The following is a 21,060-nucleotide window of genomic DNA, read 5'->3' on the forward strand; positions in this document are numbered from 1 at the left end:
AAGTAATCCAGTGATAGTTGTCTGTACGTTCTTGGGTACAGTGCAAACATGAGCTGCTAATAGGTCATTCGGACATACTTGAAATTTTATTCAATGCCAATTTGCCCGAATGTAAACACATATAGGCTAAGCGGGGCTCAAGTTGTGTCCCAGACTTTGAAAATCTCTGGCCTAGAGTTTATCTTCCTTCCTGCTCAGGAACTGACAGCACCACTTTCTCCTGTCTCAGCAGTCCACTTTATACGTGCACGGCCTGGTCCATCAACATCTTCACATGCATCAGCACGCTCACCCGCATGCCTTCATTCCCATCCCTGACCAATCCTTGACCATCCTACCTGCTCCAATGGCAGCTCAGGACAGTAACGTAAGCAGATGCATCACTATACTGTGTTTAACATCTACGTGATTTTAATCACAACTTTACCAATTCCTACCTGAAGCCACCGCTGACCTGAATGTAAATTCTGCCATTTTTACCTTTCCGCCACCAAGAATAACGTCAAGTCGTTCTCTTTCACCTCTTGCTACAGTTCAACACGCACCTTCCCAGAGCAGCAGCGAGGCCCTCTTTTGCTCCCGTCACTGCCTTTCACAGAGCAACACAGAAGCCCTTCAGGTCAACAGTGAGTCCAACACGCACCAATCAAAACTGTCAATACAGGCTAAAGATGAAAACTACAGTCTCACTTCTGCTTAGTTTTTAAAAATCAAACATCAATTATGATATTTAGTGACAGTCAACTGTTTGTTGCAAAAATGTTTTCACTATTTTTTCAGAAACGAGGGAGATGGGGCGCACTGCATGTCTGCATTGCATGGAAGATATATTACAACGAACAACTCAAAGTAATAACTAAATGCATCCACATTCTAGTTACATAAAAATAATGAAGTCTGAGTACTTACATTTAAGGCATTTTGTGTCCGTTAAACTGGATTACATTTTTTTTTTAATCATTATAGTATTCTTCATGTTTGGACATAAGTTAGTTGACAGAAAACATTAACAAAATCAGTTTCAATTAGCTAAAAATGAAGAAAAACTGTTCAGAAGTTCAGAATACTCCGGCATCTTTTAGTTAGGACATGTTGTCATTGAGACTTGAATACTTTTCTATCTCATTCCTCAACTTATGTCTTTTTCACAGAAGATGCAGCAAAAACCCAACAGTCTCCATCGAGAGCTGACACCGGAGTACCTTGCAACCAGTGTACCTGGCACGGTGCAACACAGGGAATCAGAGAGGCCCTCCTGCATACACCCACATATCGGTGTGTTTAGAGCCAGCGATGGAGGAAACACCTTCAGCAACAGTATATGTGCCAAATGATCAAAGCTGACCTGCTTCTCTCTTCTTTCTTTCTTTTTAGACTCTCCATGTGGACACTCTGCATACGTAAATACTGCTGACAGGAGAGAAACAGGACAAACAGCCGAACATTTAAGCCACGTCAACAGCAGTTATCCCTCTGACCTTCACACATCTCCACCTGCGTCTGTCCACAGCCATCTGACCAGGAGGGAGAAACAGCCCCCAAACCTGCGCTGGAAGGAGAAGCTTGAGGAAAAGGAGAAACATGGGGGCCAACAAGTCAAAACAACTAAGGATTTACCTCTCAGAGACCACTCTCTGGATCCAACGACGACTCCTGAACTTGACGGCAGACACGGCGTCTCACTTGACAGGAAAAGGAAGCGCGAGTGCGACAGATCCATTAAAGTGAAGATGGTGAAGCATGAAATTGTAGATGAGCCGTTTGATTCCTCGACTACTTTGTACACTGAACCGTCTCCATCTTCACACAGCATGCCAGTGCAAGATACGAACAGAAGAGATTTGTCGGCCATGTACCCTAACAGCAGTAGATGTAAAATGATCAGAACTCCTGGGGGACTCGTGCCTCATCCAGGCGCTGAACTGCATCCCTATCGAAGTGCTTCATGGGAGCCAATATGGGACGCTCACAAGAGAATGGATCTCCACTCCAGACAAACCGTCCTGAAAGACTATTCATTGAATACCTGCAAAGCAATCAGGACGCCTCTTGCAGCAATGAGGCAAAAAGAGGCTTTTCATGGTTTCCTTACGCCACCTCTTTATTTCCCTCTTGCATTGAGGCAGCAGGAGACAGTGTACCTTAGAGGGAGGGAGTTTCTACACTCAAGGCACGAGAACTGTCACCTCCACCGTGCTGGCTATCTGGCAACCTCCTACCTGGAGCCCTGAGTCTCCAGCGTCTGTCTGAAGGAACAGAGGAGCAGCTACTCCCTCATTTAGAGCACGTCTGTTAAGCTCGCTGCTCATTCTGCTCTGTGCATGAATACAACGGCGCTCCGCACTGAAGAAGTATTAAGAGAATATAATTGATGGAGTGGTACAGCTTTAATTAGACAAAATGATTCTTCATAAAACACGGTTGTCTTGATATTTTACATCGATTTCTTGGATGATTTTTTGGCAACTGTACAGTCAGACTTGCATTTGAATGATTCCCTTTGTTAAATCATTTTTAAAAATAAATATATTAAAAACACACATGCTTGCTGATAACAAAGTTCATGTCTGGAAGAAGAAGAAAACCTATTTGTAAATCTGCAAACTCAACGTTTGCTGCAGCTGGTTAAGAGTTGATGGAGTCTGCAGCCAACCCGGTGTCTCTGTGAGCCCACGCTTTGAACCACAGCAGTGGATCAACAGTCCAATATACATTACCAAAATAAAAGCTTACTTGTCTATCTAAATTGTATGTAAAGTTTGTAACAATAAAATTAAGCGATATTCCAAGACTACTTTAAATAAAATGATGTCTTCTGAATTCTTCTGGAAATATAAAATAAAATAAACAACGGGACGTGGGTTGTAAAGAACAACATTGCGAAGCTTTGTAGTGCTTTTAAGTCATCTTATTCATGTAAACTCCATCAGAAACATTAACGGGATTAACAGGCAATCCCACAGACGGGAGACGTCACAAAGCCAAGCTGAGGCATTAGAGTTAATAAGAGCTGCTATATTAAAAGTATAGGTCTCCAAAACCAGTGCAAACATCAGCATTTCAATGTCACACCACTCTGAAAACACTGGAGACCATAAAAAAGCTTTAAAAAAGAAGAAGTTCGAGTCCCCACTGGCAGCTTCACAGCACAGTAAACTACAAGAGGCAAATGTCATTGCATAACAGCTACGAGAGTGGCTATGATGGATGCGTGATGCAGGGCAGGAGTCACACTACGTCCATGCCCAGGCCCCTCGCCACCTCCGTCAGGGCCTGGACCGCTCCAGATGTCCCACTGCCATCGCAGTCCTCCTGAGATAAGCCTCCAGGCTCCTCCTCAATGTGGGGGATGGTGTTCATGACACAGTAGACGGGAGAGTCACTGCCTCTGGGGCTGGGCTGAGACGAAGCGTCCTCGCCTCCGGAGAGCTCCGAGGAGTACGAGGAGGAGGAGCTGGAGGAGGGCGAGGAGGATCCCGCAGGGGAGCTTCGGCCGCTCTCTGGCGTCACCGCGGCCCTCTTGTTCCGGATGCTGGTTCTCTGACTTTTCCGGAGGCTCTGCGGCTTTTTGGCCATGTTCTTCATGATCTCCTTCGTCACTTCCACGGTCTCAAACCGCACCATGTTGACTTTTAGAAAGCCGTCTACGTCCTTTCTGTATCTGTGAAGAAGGCACATGGGACAACCACATATTAAACATTTCTTATTCCAGTCTTTACTCGTGATTACTTGAATAACATTTGATGCAATGAGTGGTTGTTTCAGAGGTGATCGGCTGTGGTGGATTACCTGAAGCGGGAATGTCCAGAGGGCCATTTCAGCTCATGCTTCTTGCGAAGGTGAAGCGTGAGAGTGTAACACCACGAGAAGACCTTATCACAGATATGGCATTTATATTTGGACATCCCCCCGACCTGTTGGTAAAAATGATGTAACGATGTTAACCACAAAGCATTGTAACCGTCTCCGAGATTACAGCAGGTTGACGATGTGACGAACCTCGTGCACTCTCTTGTAGTGGTGGCTCATGGTTTGGAATGTGTGACAGGAATAGTCGCAGCCTTCCACTGTGCAGTGATACACAGCGCCCTCGTTGTGAACCTCAGTGTGCTTTTGTAGATCAGGCTGGTTCTTAAATCTGTAAAAAGATCAAATAAATCATCATAATTTAGAGGTGGTTGTAAGGCCTGATTTTGCAAAAGAACAGCTGTACAACTGGACCTAATCAGCTGTTTGGAAGGTTCTACCTCTTGTCGCAGAAGTCACATGGGAAGGGCCGCTCATCACAGTGGCGGAACCTGATGTGGATCTTCAAAGCTGCCAAAGTGGTGCAGGTCATGTCACAGAAGGGACACTTCACCTGATTCACTGAGAGCAAAAGAAAAAGTAATAATTAAACATAAAAATAGGCTCATCATTACACTGTCAGCTAACCAGCCCCCACTTAGATCTGACCGAAGCATTCCTGAAAATGTAAACAATGAAACAACAATCTAAGATTAGAATAGTAGGAGATTGTTACCGTGCTGACGAACATGATCCCTCAAAAGCCTCTCGCTGGAAAAAGCTTTGCCACAATGTTCACACACCAGCGACTCTGCTCGAAGGAGAAAAGTAAATGTACAGAAGTCAGCATTCGAGCCGACACATTTAGCACCATCAGCATCCGAGAAAAACGAAGAGTCCTTCTCACCTACTGGCTCGGCCTGTCTGTGTAGGTGGTCGAACAACTTTGTGTTGCTGGAGAACATGCTGCCACACGTCGGACAGGCTACAAGTCTCTCCTGAGTGTGGCTCCGCATGTGTTCTCTTAAACGGTACTTGATTTTAAAGAAAGCATCGCAGCCTGTAATAGAAACATGACGTATAGATGAGGTTAGACATGAAGTTAGACATCCCAGGAACATCTGTTTGCCCTCCTCTCACTCAGTCGTACCTGTCCAGTGGCAGAAGAGAGCCTGCAGCTGCAGCTGTTGCGGGAGAGACTGCGGCTCAGCACTTTCAACATGATTGTCCACATGTCGGTAGAACCACTCAGGATTGTTAAATGTACTCTACATGAAGACAAAAAATATAAATTCTGTAATAAGGGTGCTATCAGTCATTTGATGACTGATGAATACGTTTATCTAAAAAAATACCTACATCACAGTGCTCCCACTGGCAAACGTATCCATCTGATCCTTCAGGAACCAGGTTGTTGCTGTGCAGGCCTTGGTTGCAGCTGGGCAGATCAGGACGGGACTTGAGCAGCTGTGACCCGACAAACTTGAGCTTACCGTGGTAGTTGTGGAAGTACGCATGGACCTCCAGCTCCGCAGGGCTACCCATGGACAGAAATACACATCCATTCCAGAGACAAGCATACTCATCTACACAAAGAGAGGGGACGAGTAATTACTGCACTGAAGAGAGGAGAGTTTACACAGAATGCACAGGGAGTTTATTTGACTGTAAGGCTGAGCAAACAACAGAAGATTTAAACTGAATATCTTAACCGACCTAATATAAGTGGAGTCAGTATGCTCAGTAAATTCCTTCAGACTAGCTGTTGTCTAATGCACCTGAAAGTCAATCAGTGTGCACTCATGTCCTTTGCGTTGCTTCAATCATAACAGAGAAATTGAGTCCGAATTTTTCCACCTAGCAACAACAGTGTGAGTTCCATCTAACGCCAACAGAGAAATTCACACAAACGTTGGCGAAACTGCTGTGGGCCCGGGTGCAGATGAGGAAGATTTGGGTACAAATACAACATTTTAACAGATGCAAAGGCAGTTGTGTGGGCAGAACATGGCTGTTGCTTCCAGAGGAAACCATGGAATCTGTTTGTTTCTTCAGTGTAACGTCACTTATCTATTATATTTTGCTACGTTTTCTTATGCAAAACAGACCTTGATCTCAATTAGATGTCCTGACTACATGAGGGTTAGAATGACTGACTTAGTCATATTGATTTCAGGTAATATCTCTCCACCTTACAGGTGACACAGTTTCCTCCTCACTCACCCAGCTCCTCTAAGGTATCATTGTCTCCCAGGTAGTCCTTCAAATGCAAAGACATATGATCGCTCAGCTCCTCCATGGTGCGGCCCTTGAAGTTGCATGAAGCCCACTCACACACCACCTCAAAATTGTCTAGTCTCTTGGTTGTCATCATGATGGTGATCACTGTGTGCTCAGCTGCTGCTGCACACAACCACCGAATAACGGACCACCTGAACAGAAAAACACAGAACTGACATTTTAAGCTGGAATATTAAAAACATGCTAACTGACTGTGAAACTGTAAAATGGATTAGCCGACGTTAGCTGGAGTTAGCTGAGACGTGATATTTCTGGACGATGATTATGTTAACCAAAACACACAAGCAATCGTTTTATTCCCAACTGTGCTCGTAAACGAAACAAGTACCTAGCTAACATCTTATTTCTATCTTAGTATGTTGTGTTCATATAAGTAACAGTTAGTATTTTGGCTGGCAGTCTAGCTAGCGCTGACGGTTTGAACACTACTTTCTCGGACTATTCATCAACTGCTAGCTAACGTTTTTCACGTTTTAATCTTTTAACGTGAAAAATAACTTGACATCTAAATGTGGAAGTCGTAAACACACACAGATGTTTCCGACACTTGCGATACACGGAGTTTTGTAAATGCTTCTTACGAGTATTAGTGTCAGTAGCTTCAGCAGCTCTGTTATCTTTCTCCTTCCCTCCTCTGAGCTTGTCTGGTTTTGTTTATTTCCGGTCAGTGCGAGCCTCAAAACGGAAGTTGGTCTTCTTCGCCTGTTATTGAAAACAGACGAAGAAGAATACTGCCTATTCCTGTCGTGGAGTCATCCAACGACTGACTAGATCTCAAAAACAGAAAAATCCAAACAATTCAATTTTTGAGGGAAATATTAGAACATGTATGTTAATGTGTGCAGTGACGTTAAAATGCATCATTAAGAGCCTGTTCCTCCTTTGCTTTGCTGTATGCGTGTTGTTAAATCATTCAATTCAATCATTTGTTAAATACTAGTTTTCTGATATGTAACATTCTCTTTGTTTTATTTCATTTTCATGTGGAAAATATAATCCAACTTTCCCCGATTGCCACTAATACATTGTTGGACATTTAGTTGAATGTTAAAACGTATAAACTCACACAGAAATTCTGTGAGCCAACATCATCCCAGTTGTTTTTTTTCATGTGTAGCTAATACTCCTGACATAGCCACCCTGACCATGCCACTATGTTGCACTCTCACATTTGCCATGTTTTATTAATAGGTTCTTTGCAAGTATTCAGACGTCATGATATCAACGGAGATAAGAGCCAAGCAGGGAGAGAGAGATAATCACATGTCCCATCTAGCCTGTGGACACCTTGGACACCTTGATGAACTGGATGCTTGCTTACAAGAAGGAAATCTGAGTTGCTTCGCTTAGCCAGCAGCCACCTTACTTTGTATCCTGTTAACGTGATGCTTTGCGATTGTGCAACATTGGCTCTTATCCACTAGAGGTCATAATATGCTGACTATCAGCACCCAAATATGCCGTGTCTTGCCTGTCCAAGAAATATAATATTTCCATGACGGTGCATGTCTCCTGATATGACGTCGATACAACTCCAATGAAGTAACACAATATTGTGCAGTGATATCAACAGTGCAGATGTTCAAAATGCCCTTTCATGTTGTGGTGCACATTTCATTCACATGAGAATTTGTGTCAAACAAAACACTGGAGCAGGCTCTCAAACGTGGATGGCTGTAAATTCAACATGACAACAATGGCCACCAATAAATCATATAGTATATATTTCATATACCTAGTGAAGCAAGTGTATACAATCTCAATTCTACCCTCTCAATACAGTATTATAAGCTATGTAGGTGAGACTGTAACCAGCCAGACAAGTCTGTTAGAGAGGGGACAAAGCTTAGGCAGCTCTAGTGCCATCGCTGATATGTTATTCAATATTTCATGGGCCCATAACAACTGAATTATTCATACAGTTTTATGTCAGGATGACTGATTCACAGGAAAATGAACACCAGCATCTTAAAGCCAGCTAGTGAATTAACTGAAAAAATGATCGAATCATTTTCCCATTTTAATTTTTGAACTTTGAATCTTTTGCTTTAAGATACGGCCATTTTGCATCTCCTAATTATTTAATCCCTGAACTGTAAGCAACATGGAAAAAAACAATGTGCCCATTACATCTCAGAAAAATACTTTACATGGTTCTAAATGTTGGCTGAGTTTTGCAGGGAACAACACGCCTTCTCTTTAAAAATAAGACATACTGTTACTTACATACTGTGCTTACTAGGAGTGCTGTGGAAATACAACCCAGGCCTAGGAACGTTTCGTTAGGTTCATTTCGTATTCTCTGCAATATAACTACCATCTCCTTCGATTTTACTGTGCTATTAAATTAATGCCTTGATATTTTTGTAAATATTCAGAAAAAATATAATACACAGAATATGTCAAGATGGTGAATTACTCCTCATTACTGAAGTGTTCAAAGGCTGCTGCAGCAAATGCAAACAAAATATGAACTACAACTATTCGTTAAAACCCATATTGTCATTTAACTTTGTTTTCTCCAATTCAAAATCACTATTTTAAAGAATATATTTTCTATCATATCAAAGTAAAATACTATTTTTAAATTTATTAAAGAAACACTAACGCCAAACAATGAGTCACAACACAGGATTCTGTATCATCATTTTAATGAGAGTTCATTCAGAGCAAGATGAGAGTACAAGCACAATATCACAACATGTTTGCAGCGGTATGACGTTGTCACAACATCATTTCTCTCCGGTATGACTCCACACAAAGCCCAAACCAGACAGCATACACAATGAAAGATATAGCACCAGGGTGTTGGAGTGAACAGCAGCACATCTAGTGGTTGGGTCAGACTTGATACTAGCAGGCAGCAGGCTGCAGAAGTCATACACAGAAAAGTCTCTCACACTCGCACGCACACACACACACACACACACACTGAAGCCAAAACTGGAAGCAGACACACTGTGGTAGTGCTCGAATGGGCTCTCACACACTGCAGCCAAGTTGGCCGCTAAGGGTTTAAGTACAAACACTTCACGTCATGTTTATAATGAACAGTTTTTTTGCACATTTTCACAGAGCAGCATTTCAAAGAGCTGAACTTCAAGTCCTGGCCCATTCCCTGTCCTTCAACACCTGGAGAGATCAGCCCATTCAGAATGTGTTGAGTAACTACAATAGGTTCTCCCTTTTCAGACCTATAATGCATAATTAGTTTCTTATTTAGCACAATTACAGCGTCACAGCTCAAAGGAGAGGATAGAGTACAACGTCACAAAATACTAAGTCATCAATAAAAACTCCAGTATGCCCATTAAATCGAAGGAGTGGATCTTCATTTAGATTGCAAGAAACATGTTTGTGGGTGAGACCATTTTGCTGGTGTATTTAGTTTATAGCTTTAACAGCCACTAGACTATGATTTTACTTGGTGAATGCACTTTTGTGTCTATGGAGTGGCCAGGATCTATTACAACACATGCATTATATTTGAAAAGGTCTTGCCCCTATATACTTATCTTTAAAGGCTCAATTTACAAGCTAAAATGTGACGGTGACATAAAGTCTGCTAAAATGTTGCTACTCAACCAAAAAACGGGGTCCTGCATGCAAGCTGTAGCAATTCTATTACAGTTCATTTGGTTTCTTAGCAACCAAACTGATAAAACCAGATATCGTCCAGAACAACGAAATGAAAACCAGGACCGTACAGCGGAGGCACGGTAACTAGGAAACGCAACTATAAAACAGATTTCGTACTTTCACAAAACCTTGTATGTGATACAGTCTGAGAGAAAAAAAAGCATCCCTTTGACATTTTATACAATCATTATATTTATCTCAATTGTCATTCAGAGAAAGGTAAAAATGTCCTTTCATACACACGTACACGTGTACTGATGGCTCTTTTTTATCGTTCAATGTCAAACAGAACTCATATAAATAATGTGCAAATGATGTGCTCAACAATATAAAGCGGTTCTGTGCAGCAAAAAACAAGGAATCACACACTTTCACACACGCACGCTCACACACATTTTAAAGTGAAATAATTTGCATTATTCTAAAAGCTTAACACCAGTGCCCATTCGAAGGTGAACAATGTATGACAGGGCAACAAAAACAACAGGTAGGGAAATAAACCAAACGGAAGAAATTTGCCTAATTCGTCAAGTCGCCTTTGATCACACAAAGTGTGGAGATGAACTGCTTTTACTGCTTCGCTTCAGCCAGTCTATTGCTGATCTCTTTGCTCTTCTTTGTGACAGCTCCATCTGGGTTGGCCTCTGGGGCGACCAAAGACGGCTTCTTCTTGGCTGACTGGGAACTAGCAAGCTGCTTCTCTTTTGATTTCTTCACCATTTTCCCTGTTGTTGTTGTTGGTGTCTTTTTTGGTTTGGTGCGAGACACTGGTTTATCCACCTGAAACAGAAGAGAGGTGAAAATCCTGAGAGTAAAGACGAAAACAGTCAATTCAACTTAAACCGATGTTAAGGCAATAGTTTGATATTTCGGGAAATTCACTTGATCGCTCTCTTGCCAAGAGTTAGAATAGAAAATCTATGTTTTTCTCATGTCTGTCCATTAAATTAGAAGCTACAGCCAGCAGCCAATAACTTAGCTTGGCAAAAAAAAATCCAAAGGTTATGGGTGTATTATGTGCTGGACTATTTCTTCGGGTAATGACGTCTTGGAGTCTTCCCATGACAGCAAGACGGGTAGAAGAGAGCAGCATCGATCTTCTCATCTAACTCCTGGTTAGAAAGCAAATAAGCGCATTTCCCAAAATGTCAAAACTATTCCTTAAAACGATTGCTTGAATTATGGAGAATCTAAATGATGTCAGTCATATTTTAACATGCAATACGTACCTTTTTTACCCCGTTACTTAATATAAAGACAGGCAAATGACACCAGATGGTAGAGGTGATGTTTGCATTATGTGGTTTGTGCAATGAGGATAAAGGAAAAAAGAAACGCAGCACAAAAGGTGTATTTGTGCCTTTCCTTTTATAAAACAGTAGTTCGTGCAGTTTTCCATTTAAGTTTTAAGTTTTAAAGCAACCATAACATACAATGTTAATGGCTTGTATTAGCATATGATGTTAGTTTTACGCCTTAAAGAAAGGATATTTTGTTAACATTCAACCATTCATAGTGGTGACAAAACCCTGACGTTTGAGAAGCAGGCGTGTGACTGGAGGATCGCTGGTTCCAATTCCCATACCAACTGGGAAAATTGAGCAAGGCACTTACTTAGCTTCTCTCTGCTCTTGTTGAATAAAAGACTCATGGATAAGCTCCCAGATCAATTTGTATAAATGAGTTGGTGGACAGCAAAAAAGTTGCATGCTCAACTTTTGCTGAATAAATAAAACTTAAAAAAACGTGTAAGAGATGACAAATGTTTGTAAAAGGCTTTCATTTCTCTCCTGACAGTTATAATGAAGGGCTCTGTTTGTGAATTAAAAGGATCTGGTGCTCAGGTGCCACAGACACATCAAAGTGGAATACAGTACGTTATCGGGTGTGGTAGGGGAATGTGTCCTTCATGGCCAAAAAACTCTTAAAGTGTACTCTGCACCATGGTGCTTTTAACAATACAGTCCAAATTAGATTAGACACATATACTCATTTTCAGCACACATTCTTGATGCTGTGGACCTTGAAGAATAAAGTTAGATCTTCGTGGCTGCATCATACTGAACTGCTACGATGCCAATCAGACAGCAAAAGCCAAAAGGATGACATCATCTGCAAACAAGTGTTACCGACGCTTGACACCACTTGCCGCTGTCACACACCCTGCTGTGCCTCTCTTCCCTCTTGTGTGCAGTAAAACCGATGGTGAGCCAATTGTGTGTGTTAGTTTCCAAATGTAAAAACTAAAATACCATTTTGCCAAATTAAATGTGCACCATACACTGTCACCAAAATAGAGCCATAAAGAGCAAAGATCTGTTTAAATGTATACCAATTAAATGTGATATGTTTTTCTTATTGGCCTCCACTGATGCAATAAATCCATCTCTTTTGTTTTGATTCCCATCTGTGACTTGGAAAATATCATCTCAGCTCCTTTGTTCCTCCCTCTTTCATAAACCTCCTTATTTTCATAAAGGCTGGTGGGTGGTGCGGGCTGAGAGGTGGGCAAACGGTGAAGGTGTGGCCGATAGTTTTTGCAGGGTTGCGTCTGGCAGCTGCGAGATACGTGTGACTGTGGCTCGTACCGGCCAAGGCGCATACTGGGCGTGTGTGTGTGTGTGTGTCCAGTATGTACAATTGCGTCTGATCAATTTGAGGTCAGCCTCCATGCCTTCTAGAAGAAACAGTGAACACACCTGACTACAGCAGATTTAGAACAGAGCTGCTCTCAGTCTCTGAGACGTCCTACAAGAATGAGAGAGGGAGTGGCCATATGAACACACTACTACAGACACATTTTTAACCAATTGTCGTCTAAACTGTCGATAACATGCACCAAGATACCACTCTATGTCACTTGCTGCTATAATACAAAGACCGGATATTATTTAAATGTCAAACTGATGCAATACATATGTTTGTTTTGTTCAAAAGTCACAGACTGGCTATTTAAACTTTTTTACTGGCTAATTTATATGCATGATGGAGTAATATAACAATAAAAATGACTTATTTTGTTAACTAAAATGTCTTAAAATTGAAATATGAAGCGGTTTTGTTTTGTATAATAAGTCTGAGAGCCATCGGGCCACAGAGTGACATTTAAGTAGCAGTGTTTCCAGTGAACTCATGTTCAAAAGAAAGTCAAACTTAATCCCAAAGTACTAAACCATTTGGTATAGCGGGGCTTACAAAGTTTTAGACATGACTACAATTCAGTACTCTTAGAGGAAACTCTTAGAATAGTAAATGGCACTGGTATTTTACAGACCTAAACCAACATCAGTGGATCTGTGTGTGGGCATGCTCTCACCTTGGCAGCTTCCTTGCCAGGCTGACTGTACAGGCTGCGTATCCTCCTGCGGTCGATCAGTTTGTTGTCAGCGGGGAGAGCCTTCACCTGCTCCCCCTTGTATGTGGCGCTGTAGCTGGTTTCCCGACTGGTCTCCTCCACTGGGGGTTTATACTGAGATGGAGCTTTAATGGCCTTCACTGGTTTCACATCCTTATATGCCTTGAACTCAGTCCTACAAACAGTGGGGGGGAAAAGCAAGCAGAGAGGTTTCTACGGCCGCAATGTATGATTATTTATTATTAATTCATTTGACAATGAGTTTCCAGATTAATGGATATCTTTGGGCTTTTTGGCCAGTTATTGAAAAGTTTTCAAAAAAAAGCACATCCAACCAGACAATAAGGGCTGGACAGAAGAAACATGTCTGCACACTAGATAACGCTCACATGAACATTTAATTGTTCACCACTAGTGACGTTTTGAGCGTCTAGCTCTGATCCCACTGAAGAATTAGAAAAATATGCACGATTGTTAATTTTAGACAGGAAACAGGTTTTAATCAACTCATAAGAAATTCTAGTTCAAAGATGAACAAGGGTTTCATGTCACCTCTAACGTTTCTTTGTTTATCTTCGATTTATGCGTCTGTGTTCTTCTTCTTCTATGCAACTGCCAATTATTAGCCATGTCATTCATGTAATCAGATTAAGTTTAGTTTTATTGCTCACATCGTAACTCTGCTTTAATAACCGGCACATACATTGGTCAGTTTGAGCTCATTTCAAATAATCCTCTGGAATAACTTTAATTTTAACAAACTCAACACAAAATCGAAGGCACTGGTGTGTTAACTTCAATAAATCTGTGGGGCAGACTGAAGCCATCAAGTCTCGTTTGCTGGCAGGCATCATGCTTCACTAAATCAATTCAGAGGCAGCCTGCAGAAACCACGTTAAGACACATGATTACATTCAGACCCTTTCACTGGCTCTTCTCATTCATGGGCTACTCACTGCATTGATTCGGTAGTACTCTGAGGGGGGATAGAGCAGGAGCAAAATCAATGATGCAACCTTTGTCTGTGGCGGTATCAGTTTGCTTTGGAAATCGCTGGAGATTGTAACAAGAGACCATGCAATACCAAATAAACCTAAGTGTTTTATCACCGGACACAGCAGTGTGGCATGCAGCAGCTGCCTCTGTGGGTTAGTTGTGATAATGTCAGAAATGCTGTGTACTGTGCAGCCCTGTTGAAAGCTGAAAGAAAACGTCTCAGTTGCAACTCTTTATGACGCACAAAGGCTTTTATTTCAATGCTCTGAGAATAAACACTCATACTACACGATCACCGCAGACTCACCTATAGCTGCTAGAAGTCGACATGACCTGCTTGATCTGTATGTTCAGAGCGTCTGCAGCTGCTCTGCCTTTCCTCTCCTCGGCGCTCACGTCTGCGGGCACCTGATCTTCCGTCTTCTCAGCAGTCTGTCTCTCTGCCGACTTTTCCCTCTTCACGCTTCTCTTGGCCGGCTCCTTTGGCTCTTTCTCCTGCGTTTTCTCCTCGATCTCGCTCTTCTCCACGCCGCTCTCGGCCTCGGCGGCCGCATGATCCAGTTTAGCGCTCCCTGCGCTCCGCTCCGGCCCACCGGAGGTGGCGGCGGGGGCGGCGGCGGGGCTGGGTTTGGGTATCCAAGGGTGGTCGTGCTTCTTCGGTATAGGCCAGGACTTGTAATCCTTCTGGTACTGAGTTTTGGTATTGAACGGGGCCTCCGAGCGTTGGAACTCATCCCTGGGCTTGCAGCTGGGCTCGGGGCGCACATTCCACGCCTTGTAGTCTTGGCGCATGACGGACGCTGCAGAGCCATCTTTGCCCGCTGCGGCACCCGTCGCGGGCGGTGCCTTCCCGGGCTCATGCTCGTCGGGATGGGGCTGGGTTTCTATGGCAATGCCTCCGGCCCTCTTCTGTCTCGGCTGCGGGTGATGGGCAAGACGCTGCACGCCGGCCACATCCGAATATTTGGTGAAAACCAAAGGCACCGCCATGTCCGCTTTGTCCAGCTCCGTCCAAAAGCGGTTGATGCAGCAAGCACGCGTGATGCACGGCCATGCCATGATAATGATAAAAACTACGAGGCTGCCGAGAAAGAGATGCGCAGAAAAAAAAGCTCTAGATGGGGGATAAACGTGTAAACAAAAGTCTTACTCACGTCTCGAAGACTTGCAAATGCTCGGTCACTCCCCCTGTACACTCAGTTTGTCCAGTCAGGGTGATCCCTCCTTATAGCTTTATATAAATATGCTCTTACCGATCTTCACCCTTCGCTCTCCTCCTGCAGCCCAGCTGTTCTTACCGAAGTTTAAATGGACTTTGGAGTGTTTTGCACGTTGCTGTCTGGTTGCGCATCAAAGCGACCCCACCCACATTTGTGTGATGCTTCCGAGATGCCCGGGGTCTGAGTTTGCACGGTGAACTATCACCTGAGCTCGTCACCGTCTGGCCAGCGGAGAGGGAGGAGACACGTTTAACCACATGGGCTGCCATGTCAGGAAATGCCAACTTGAAACTACAGAGGATGTACCAGCAGCATGTTGTTGTTCCACCTCGAGGAAATGGCCGATTACTATAAAAAAAAATAAAGGTTTACTTTATAAAATATCAAACTGTAGGGCTTTGCCTTGATGCTTCAGGCAGTAACTAGATGGATACAATCATAATGTATGCATATAACTGAGGAAAGAGGAAACATTTACATAAAGCTCACTCAAAGTGCCTTGATTTTGCTTTCTAGGCATTATTTTTTATTGAACCAAACAGAAAACACATTGTGGAAGTTGTGTAAAAAATGTAAATGACTACTTTGTGTAAAAACAAAACAAAAAGAGAGTCTTCCAATTGAGCATGCTGATGTTGGTGTAACTGCTCCCTCTTGTGCTCTTCCTGCCTCATAGTCAGTGGAAAGGCATAGATGTGCTGTCTACCAACAAAGCGACTTGTGGATTAAAAGCACATAATAAAGAAACGTCAACAGTAAATGAGCCGTTTATGGCAGATTTGCTTACAAATTTTTTTTTTTACTACATACAATAAGAGCACGGGTCATTTCTTTTTTTTTCTGTGAATCATCAGGACTGAACAAATGGGATCCATCATCTCTTAACAAAATCATTAAAATCATTAGTTCTCATATCCATGTGCACATACATCAAAACATAAACGAGCGACCAAATGAGGATGTTTTTATGACCGACAGCATATCTGTTTCCTTCACTTTTGTCCCAGAACAGCTGAGCGAGCTCGGTGTTTGTGTCAAATCATTTCGCCACAGCTTCTTCCTCAGCCACTTCCCCAGCATCAGCTTCAGCCACTTCCCCAGCATCAGCTTCAGCCACTTCCCCAGCATCAGCTTCAGCCACTTCCCCAGCATCAGCTTCAGCCACTTCCCCAGCATCAGCTTCAGCCACTTCCCCAGCCTCAGCTTCAGCCACTTCCCCAGCATCAGCATCAGCCACTTCCCCAGCCTCAGCTTCAGCCACTTCCCCAGCATCAGCTTCAGCCACTTCCCCAGCATCAGCTTCAGCCACTTCCCCAGCCTCAGTCTCAGGATCGTCCTCCGGATAGAGTCTGCAATATTTGTCTACCATGACATCCAAGTCATGTTTCACATGAGTGTTGACGTTCAGCATCGCCAGACTTTTGTTCCACTGCTTAGCGGGCACGCTGTCGAGATGAGCCTGCAGCCGGTCGCTCGCCTTGTCGCTTTTGTTGTCCTCTAGTTTCAGCACCGGCAAGGCGGAAAGCACCTTGAGGAAAGAGTTCACATTGGGAAAGAACTTGACGTCTGGCAGCTGAAGGGTTTCGTGGATGGTGGTGGGCAGGCGCACCTCTTTGCCCCGGTGCTTCCACTTGATTCTCCAGCAGTGGAGCTCTGCAGGAAGCGTGTCCGGGCTGGGGAGGTCGTTGCGGTACACGTCTGCGTAGTTCTCCTCGGTGGTGTTGAACTTCATTTGCCCCATGACGGCTGGGACCAGGGACAGGCACTTGAGAGCTTTGAGGTTGGTCTCGGAGAACATGTCCTCCACCTCCTGCATGATGCCGTGGATAACGGGGACGGTCACATACTCCTTAAAATACGCCTCCGCTTGGATTTCACCCACATCGGCCGCACGCTGTTTCCTTAGAAACAACCTCGGCACCTTCACGGGAATCTCCATGACGTTGGCCACGCTCACCGCCTCCTCGTACCAGAACTCGTGGTAGACATCGATGTTGTCGTTGACCTCGTTTAATGAATGGAGGACAGCAGTGAGGCTGTTGGCGGCAAAAAACACATCGAGTGTTTCCCCTTGCAGATTCCTCCCGAAGGCTCTGGTGAATGTGAGGACATTCTTTAAGATGACGACGGTGACGATGATCTCAAAGTCGGACAGAGTTTCCGCGACTGAATACGCATTCGCTGCAACGGTGTCGGCAAACTTCCCCTCATCATTGTCCCGGATGCCGTCCATGCACAGCAGCAGGGGCGGCAGCATATCCAGCAGCACATCGAAGACGTTGTGCTGCTCGGTCCATGCTGAGCCACAGGCTTGTTTCAGCGAAGCTCCTTTCTCTTCGTTCTTCTGGTAGTGAGTAGAGACGGCTTTTTCAAGTTCCTCCTGTGTGAACGGGGTTCTGAAGAAAGCGCCAATCCTTCTCAGAGTCTCCATGACCACCTGGACATTGGGAAAAGGCAGACTGTTGGCCAGGTGGACGTTCAGTGCCATGTGAGAGCAAGGCATGTGCAACGCCAGAGGGTACTTCTCCATCAGTAACACCGCCACCGCTTTCATCTTGGTGGTAGACGTCCCGGTGGCCTTGTGGGCCTGCCCACGGCAGTCCTCCATGCTGAGCCCCCAGCGGTCGGTCAGCTGGGCCTCCAGCCTCTCCACCAGCGCCGACTCATCGCCATCAAAAGACATGAAGTCCAAAAACTCTTCTCTGAGGACGTTGTGCTGATTCACAAAGTGTACAAACAAAGGCAGGTGCTTCTCGTTGGCAAACTCAACAAGGTCCCCCGACACTAGGGAGAAGAAGCGGCTCTCTCTCACCTCCATCAGCATCTCCTCTCTCACCGTGTTCTCGCAGATGTCCAACAGCTGGTTCTGCTGGGTTGCAGAGACGTATTCCGTGTTCACAGCCGTCGCCTGAAATCTCTTTTTCAGAGCTTCGTCACCAGCGTTCATGCGGTAATCGAGAAGGGCCTGGAAGTTGTTCGACATGTATTCAGCTTCAGATGCTTTGCAGGCCGCTAACGGGATACTCTGCTTTCCTAACATGACCACGACCTCAAACAGCGACCGCAGGTATTCACGACACTCCTTTTCCTCTGTGGACAGTTGCGGCTCATCCTCAGTGGTGCTTGTGCTGTCCTCAACTGCATCTTTTTTGGAAGCAAGCTGTTCAATAGAAGACGCCACTGGGGGGGAAAGAAACAAACAATAAAGGGACACCGATTTCAGTAAATACTGAATAAAATCAACATGTGATTATTTAACTTTACTGGCAACAAATAAGTTCCACATTGACTTACATCTCCTTTCTTTAATCTTCCTCAGATCTTCTTCAGTCTGAAATTACAAACTTATGTTAATTTACAAATCTCAAACTACCAAGGTTAAGCTGTGCATTTAAAACAGCAGAACTAATAAATATTGTTCTTACAAGTTCTTTAATCCGCTTGCGATGTCTGGTATGAGGATTTTTTAGATGGCTTGTCAGATCAAATATGGTTGGAATGGCTGTATCCTTCAACACAGTCCTGTAGGGGCTCTGGAAAGCAACACACTCAAATAAGTCATTTTCTGGGACACTTGTAGTTTTTTGAGAAACAAGTGGAAACATGCTGGCAGGCACTTTAGCATTGTGTTAGATACTCACTGTTTTGCACACCATCGCTGGGTCGAAGTGTTTGGCACATAATCTGTAGTGCTTGTTCAACTGGTCCGATGTTTTCGCTTCGAGGTCTGCTCTGCGGCAGTTCTCTACCCAGATTCGGCATCTAAAAAAAGACAAGACAGACGAGCTTTATGGGACATTTGAAAAACAGTAGTGAACCGAGACAGTAGCTGTGTTACACTTCGTCTAACAACTTCATTTGGGATAAGTGCATTAAAAATGACAACATGCATACTAAACTTTTTGAGGAGACGCACTTATGACTTCTGGTGACGAGTAGTTCTCTTGAATACCTATGTTGAACACACTTATTGTAAGTCGCTTTGGATAAAAGCGTCTGCTAAATGACTGTAATGTAATATAATGAGTGTGGTGTTGACAGGCATCGAAAAAAAACTTTTTTGCCACAACTCAGAATGTGAAGAAATTAAATTATTTGTGTGCAGTTTGCATGTTGGAGCCTCAAGTTACTCCTGGGTCACTTAACGTTACCAAATATCGTTAAACAGCATCAATATGTACCTCCAAGTATCAGTGAACATGGTGGTTTTCTGTAAAACATGTTAACATGAACCGTGCGTTGGTTAGTAGCTCCCGTTAACTTTGCACATGTTATGATTTATCAGTCATTGTAACCTATGAATGCGCACAATGCTACCGGTTGTTACATGAATATTTAGGGATAACGTTAGAGATTACGTTTTACCTCTCTGGGTCACGTGGAAACCGAAAAAAAGCCAAATCGGACTGTGTGCTCTTCCGTGTACAGTTTGGGGCCGCGCAAAAATTCGGCATGCTTCAAGCTAGGTAGCTAGCTTAGCTAACTTAGCTGACTACTATCATCTGCTAACTTTAGCGCTTTCGTAGAGAGACTCGCGTGGAGTCTAACGCAAACGGAGAATAAATATGACCCCAAATAGTGTCCGACAGGGGTTTCCATAAACAACTATCACTCAGCTTCAACTAGATTCACGATCACAAAGGTTCAATTTGGAGGAGATAGTTTTGCAAGACGATGACCCGCCCACAAGGCACCTGATTGGCCATAGCAAAAGTCTGGGCTAAAGCTATTGGTTTCTATCGACCAATTAAAAGACGACTACTATGACAGCTCCTACTGGCGCACTGCTGCCTTCCACTGGGTGGCTCAGGCCACTACAACACAGGAGCTAACGTTAGCTAGCTAAAGGGTAACGATAGGCCCATCGTTTATTGTCCTGTATCCAGGCTATCAGCGATCGTGCGACGGCCGGTGTCGATGTAGGCAATTTAACTGACCGTGTAGAGTTGCAACAGATAGCTAGCTATTCTAGAATACATATAAATTAATTCAGCAATTAATATATTAACGTTAGCAATCGGTAGCTATGTATTAGCGTTTACCAATACCATTGATACCTCTTACTCATTTCCTCCCAGTCGGTCTTAGCTGTCTACTTAACGAGCTTAATTATGTAGCTAGATTGCCTCTAAATCTTTAAAATACGCACAGTGAAATATGATAAAAAAACGTATAACAGTATCTGAATTTATTTAAAAAATATAAATAGATATGATATCCGTATTTGAACACGGCTCGTTGGTCTAGGGGTATGATTCTCGCTTAGGGTGCGAGAGGTCCCGGGTTCAAATCCCGGACGAGCCCTCGGTCCTTTTTTTAAATTGAGAAACATAACATTTTTATTACCGAGAACCACATCACTCTTGACACGCCCAACATCTGAAATCGCGGTAAATAATAAAATAGTCAACATCCCAAAATCACATAACCGCATAATTTGAAAGTAGTGTGTCAATTGTTTTTGCCATTTCCTTCGAAATTACGTTGTAATACGACCAAACGTTAGCAAAGTATTAGTCATCCATCGCATAAAATGCTAAGGGCTCGTCCGGGATTTGAACCCGGGACCTCTCGCACCCGAAGCGAGAATCATACCCCTAGACCAACGAGCCAGAACGTCATAATATAGCATCTGTTCTTTTATAAAATACGTAAACGATAAGTGGTCTGTCATTTTTATTATAGCACCTTTGTGATAATTTAATTTTGTGGGCAGGAAGATTTCCTTGAAGAGTCAGCTCTTCTTGGAAATAAAGAGTGAGC

The 21,060-nt window shown here is 43.6% G+C and overlaps 3 protein-coding genes and 2 non-coding genes across 9 annotated transcripts; 1 reads left to right on the forward strand and 4 right to left on the reverse strand.

Moving 5' to 3' along the window:
* Positions 1 to 2,368: 2,368 nt before the first annotated feature.
* On the reverse strand, positions 2,369 to 6,761 carry LOC142959251 (histone H4 transcription factor). Its single transcript, XM_076100486.1, has 10 exons — positions 6,669 to 6,761; positions 6,010 to 6,218; positions 5,146 to 5,372; positions 4,937 to 5,054; positions 4,694 to 4,846; positions 4,523 to 4,597; positions 4,248 to 4,368; positions 4,000 to 4,138; positions 3,790 to 3,914; positions 2,369 to 3,661 (listed from the first exon to the last, which is right to left on the reverse strand). Exons 2-10 carry the CDS (start codon positions 6,158 to 6,160, stop codon positions 3,229 to 3,231), a joined length of 1,542 nt encoding a protein of 513 aa, XP_075956601.1. The 5' UTR covers positions 6,161 to 6,218; positions 6,669 to 6,761; the 3' UTR covers positions 2,369 to 3,228.
* Positions 6,762 to 8,721: 1,960 nt separating this feature from the next.
* On the reverse strand, positions 8,722 to 16,084 carry map6b (microtubule-associated protein 6b). Its single transcript, XM_076100454.1, has 3 exons — positions 14,385 to 16,084; positions 13,043 to 13,256; positions 8,722 to 10,506 (listed from the first exon to the last, which is right to left on the reverse strand). The coding sequence occupies exons 1-3, from the start codon at positions 15,134 to 15,136 to the stop codon at positions 10,297 to 10,299; spliced, it is 1,176 nt and encodes a 391-aa protein (XP_075956569.1). The 5' UTR covers positions 15,137 to 16,084; the 3' UTR covers positions 8,722 to 10,296.
* On the reverse strand, positions 16,077 to 19,992 carry thap12b (THAP domain containing 12b). 5 transcript variants are annotated; one of them, XM_076100450.1, is made up of 7 exons: positions 19,663 to 19,991; positions 19,479 to 19,507; positions 19,214 to 19,249; positions 18,939 to 19,059; positions 18,723 to 18,830; positions 18,592 to 18,628; positions 16,077 to 18,477 (listed from the first exon to the last, which is right to left on the reverse strand). In XM_076100450.1, exons 2-7 carry the CDS (start codon positions 19,496 to 19,498, stop codon positions 16,337 to 16,339), a joined length of 2,463 nt encoding a protein of 820 aa, XP_075956565.1. In that variant the 5' UTR covers positions 19,499 to 19,507; positions 19,663 to 19,991; the 3' UTR covers positions 16,077 to 16,336. The 5 variants fall into 5 exon arrangements, with proteins under 5 accessions (XP_075956565.1, XP_075956563.1, XP_075956566.1 ...); XM_076100448.1 differs by lacking the exon at positions 19,479 to 19,507 and having other exon boundaries at positions 19,663 to 19,992; XM_076100451.1 differs by lacking the exon at positions 19,214 to 19,249 and having other exon boundaries at positions 19,663 to 19,990.
* Positions 19,993 to 20,529: 537 nt separating this feature from the next.
* Positions 20,530 to 20,601, forward strand: trnap-agg (transfer RNA proline (anticodon AGG)). Its single transcript has one exon. It is a non-coding gene; the product is annotated as a tRNA-Pro (tRNA).
* A 236-nt stretch (positions 20,602 to 20,837) lies between these two features.
* trnap-cgg (transfer RNA proline (anticodon CGG)) lies at positions 20,838 to 20,909 on the reverse strand. The gene has a single exon. It is a non-coding gene; the product is annotated as a tRNA-Pro (tRNA).
* Between the last annotated feature and the right edge of the window lie 151 nt (positions 20,910 to 21,060).

This window comes from Anarhichas minor, unplaced genomic scaffold (assembly GCF_050575085.1).
Source record: "Anarhichas minor isolate MPS153535 unplaced genomic scaffold, ASM5057508v1 ptg000026l, whole genome shotgun sequence".
Classification (NCBI taxonomy): domain Eukaryota; kingdom Metazoa; phylum Chordata; class Actinopteri; order Perciformes; family Anarhichadidae; genus Anarhichas; species Anarhichas minor.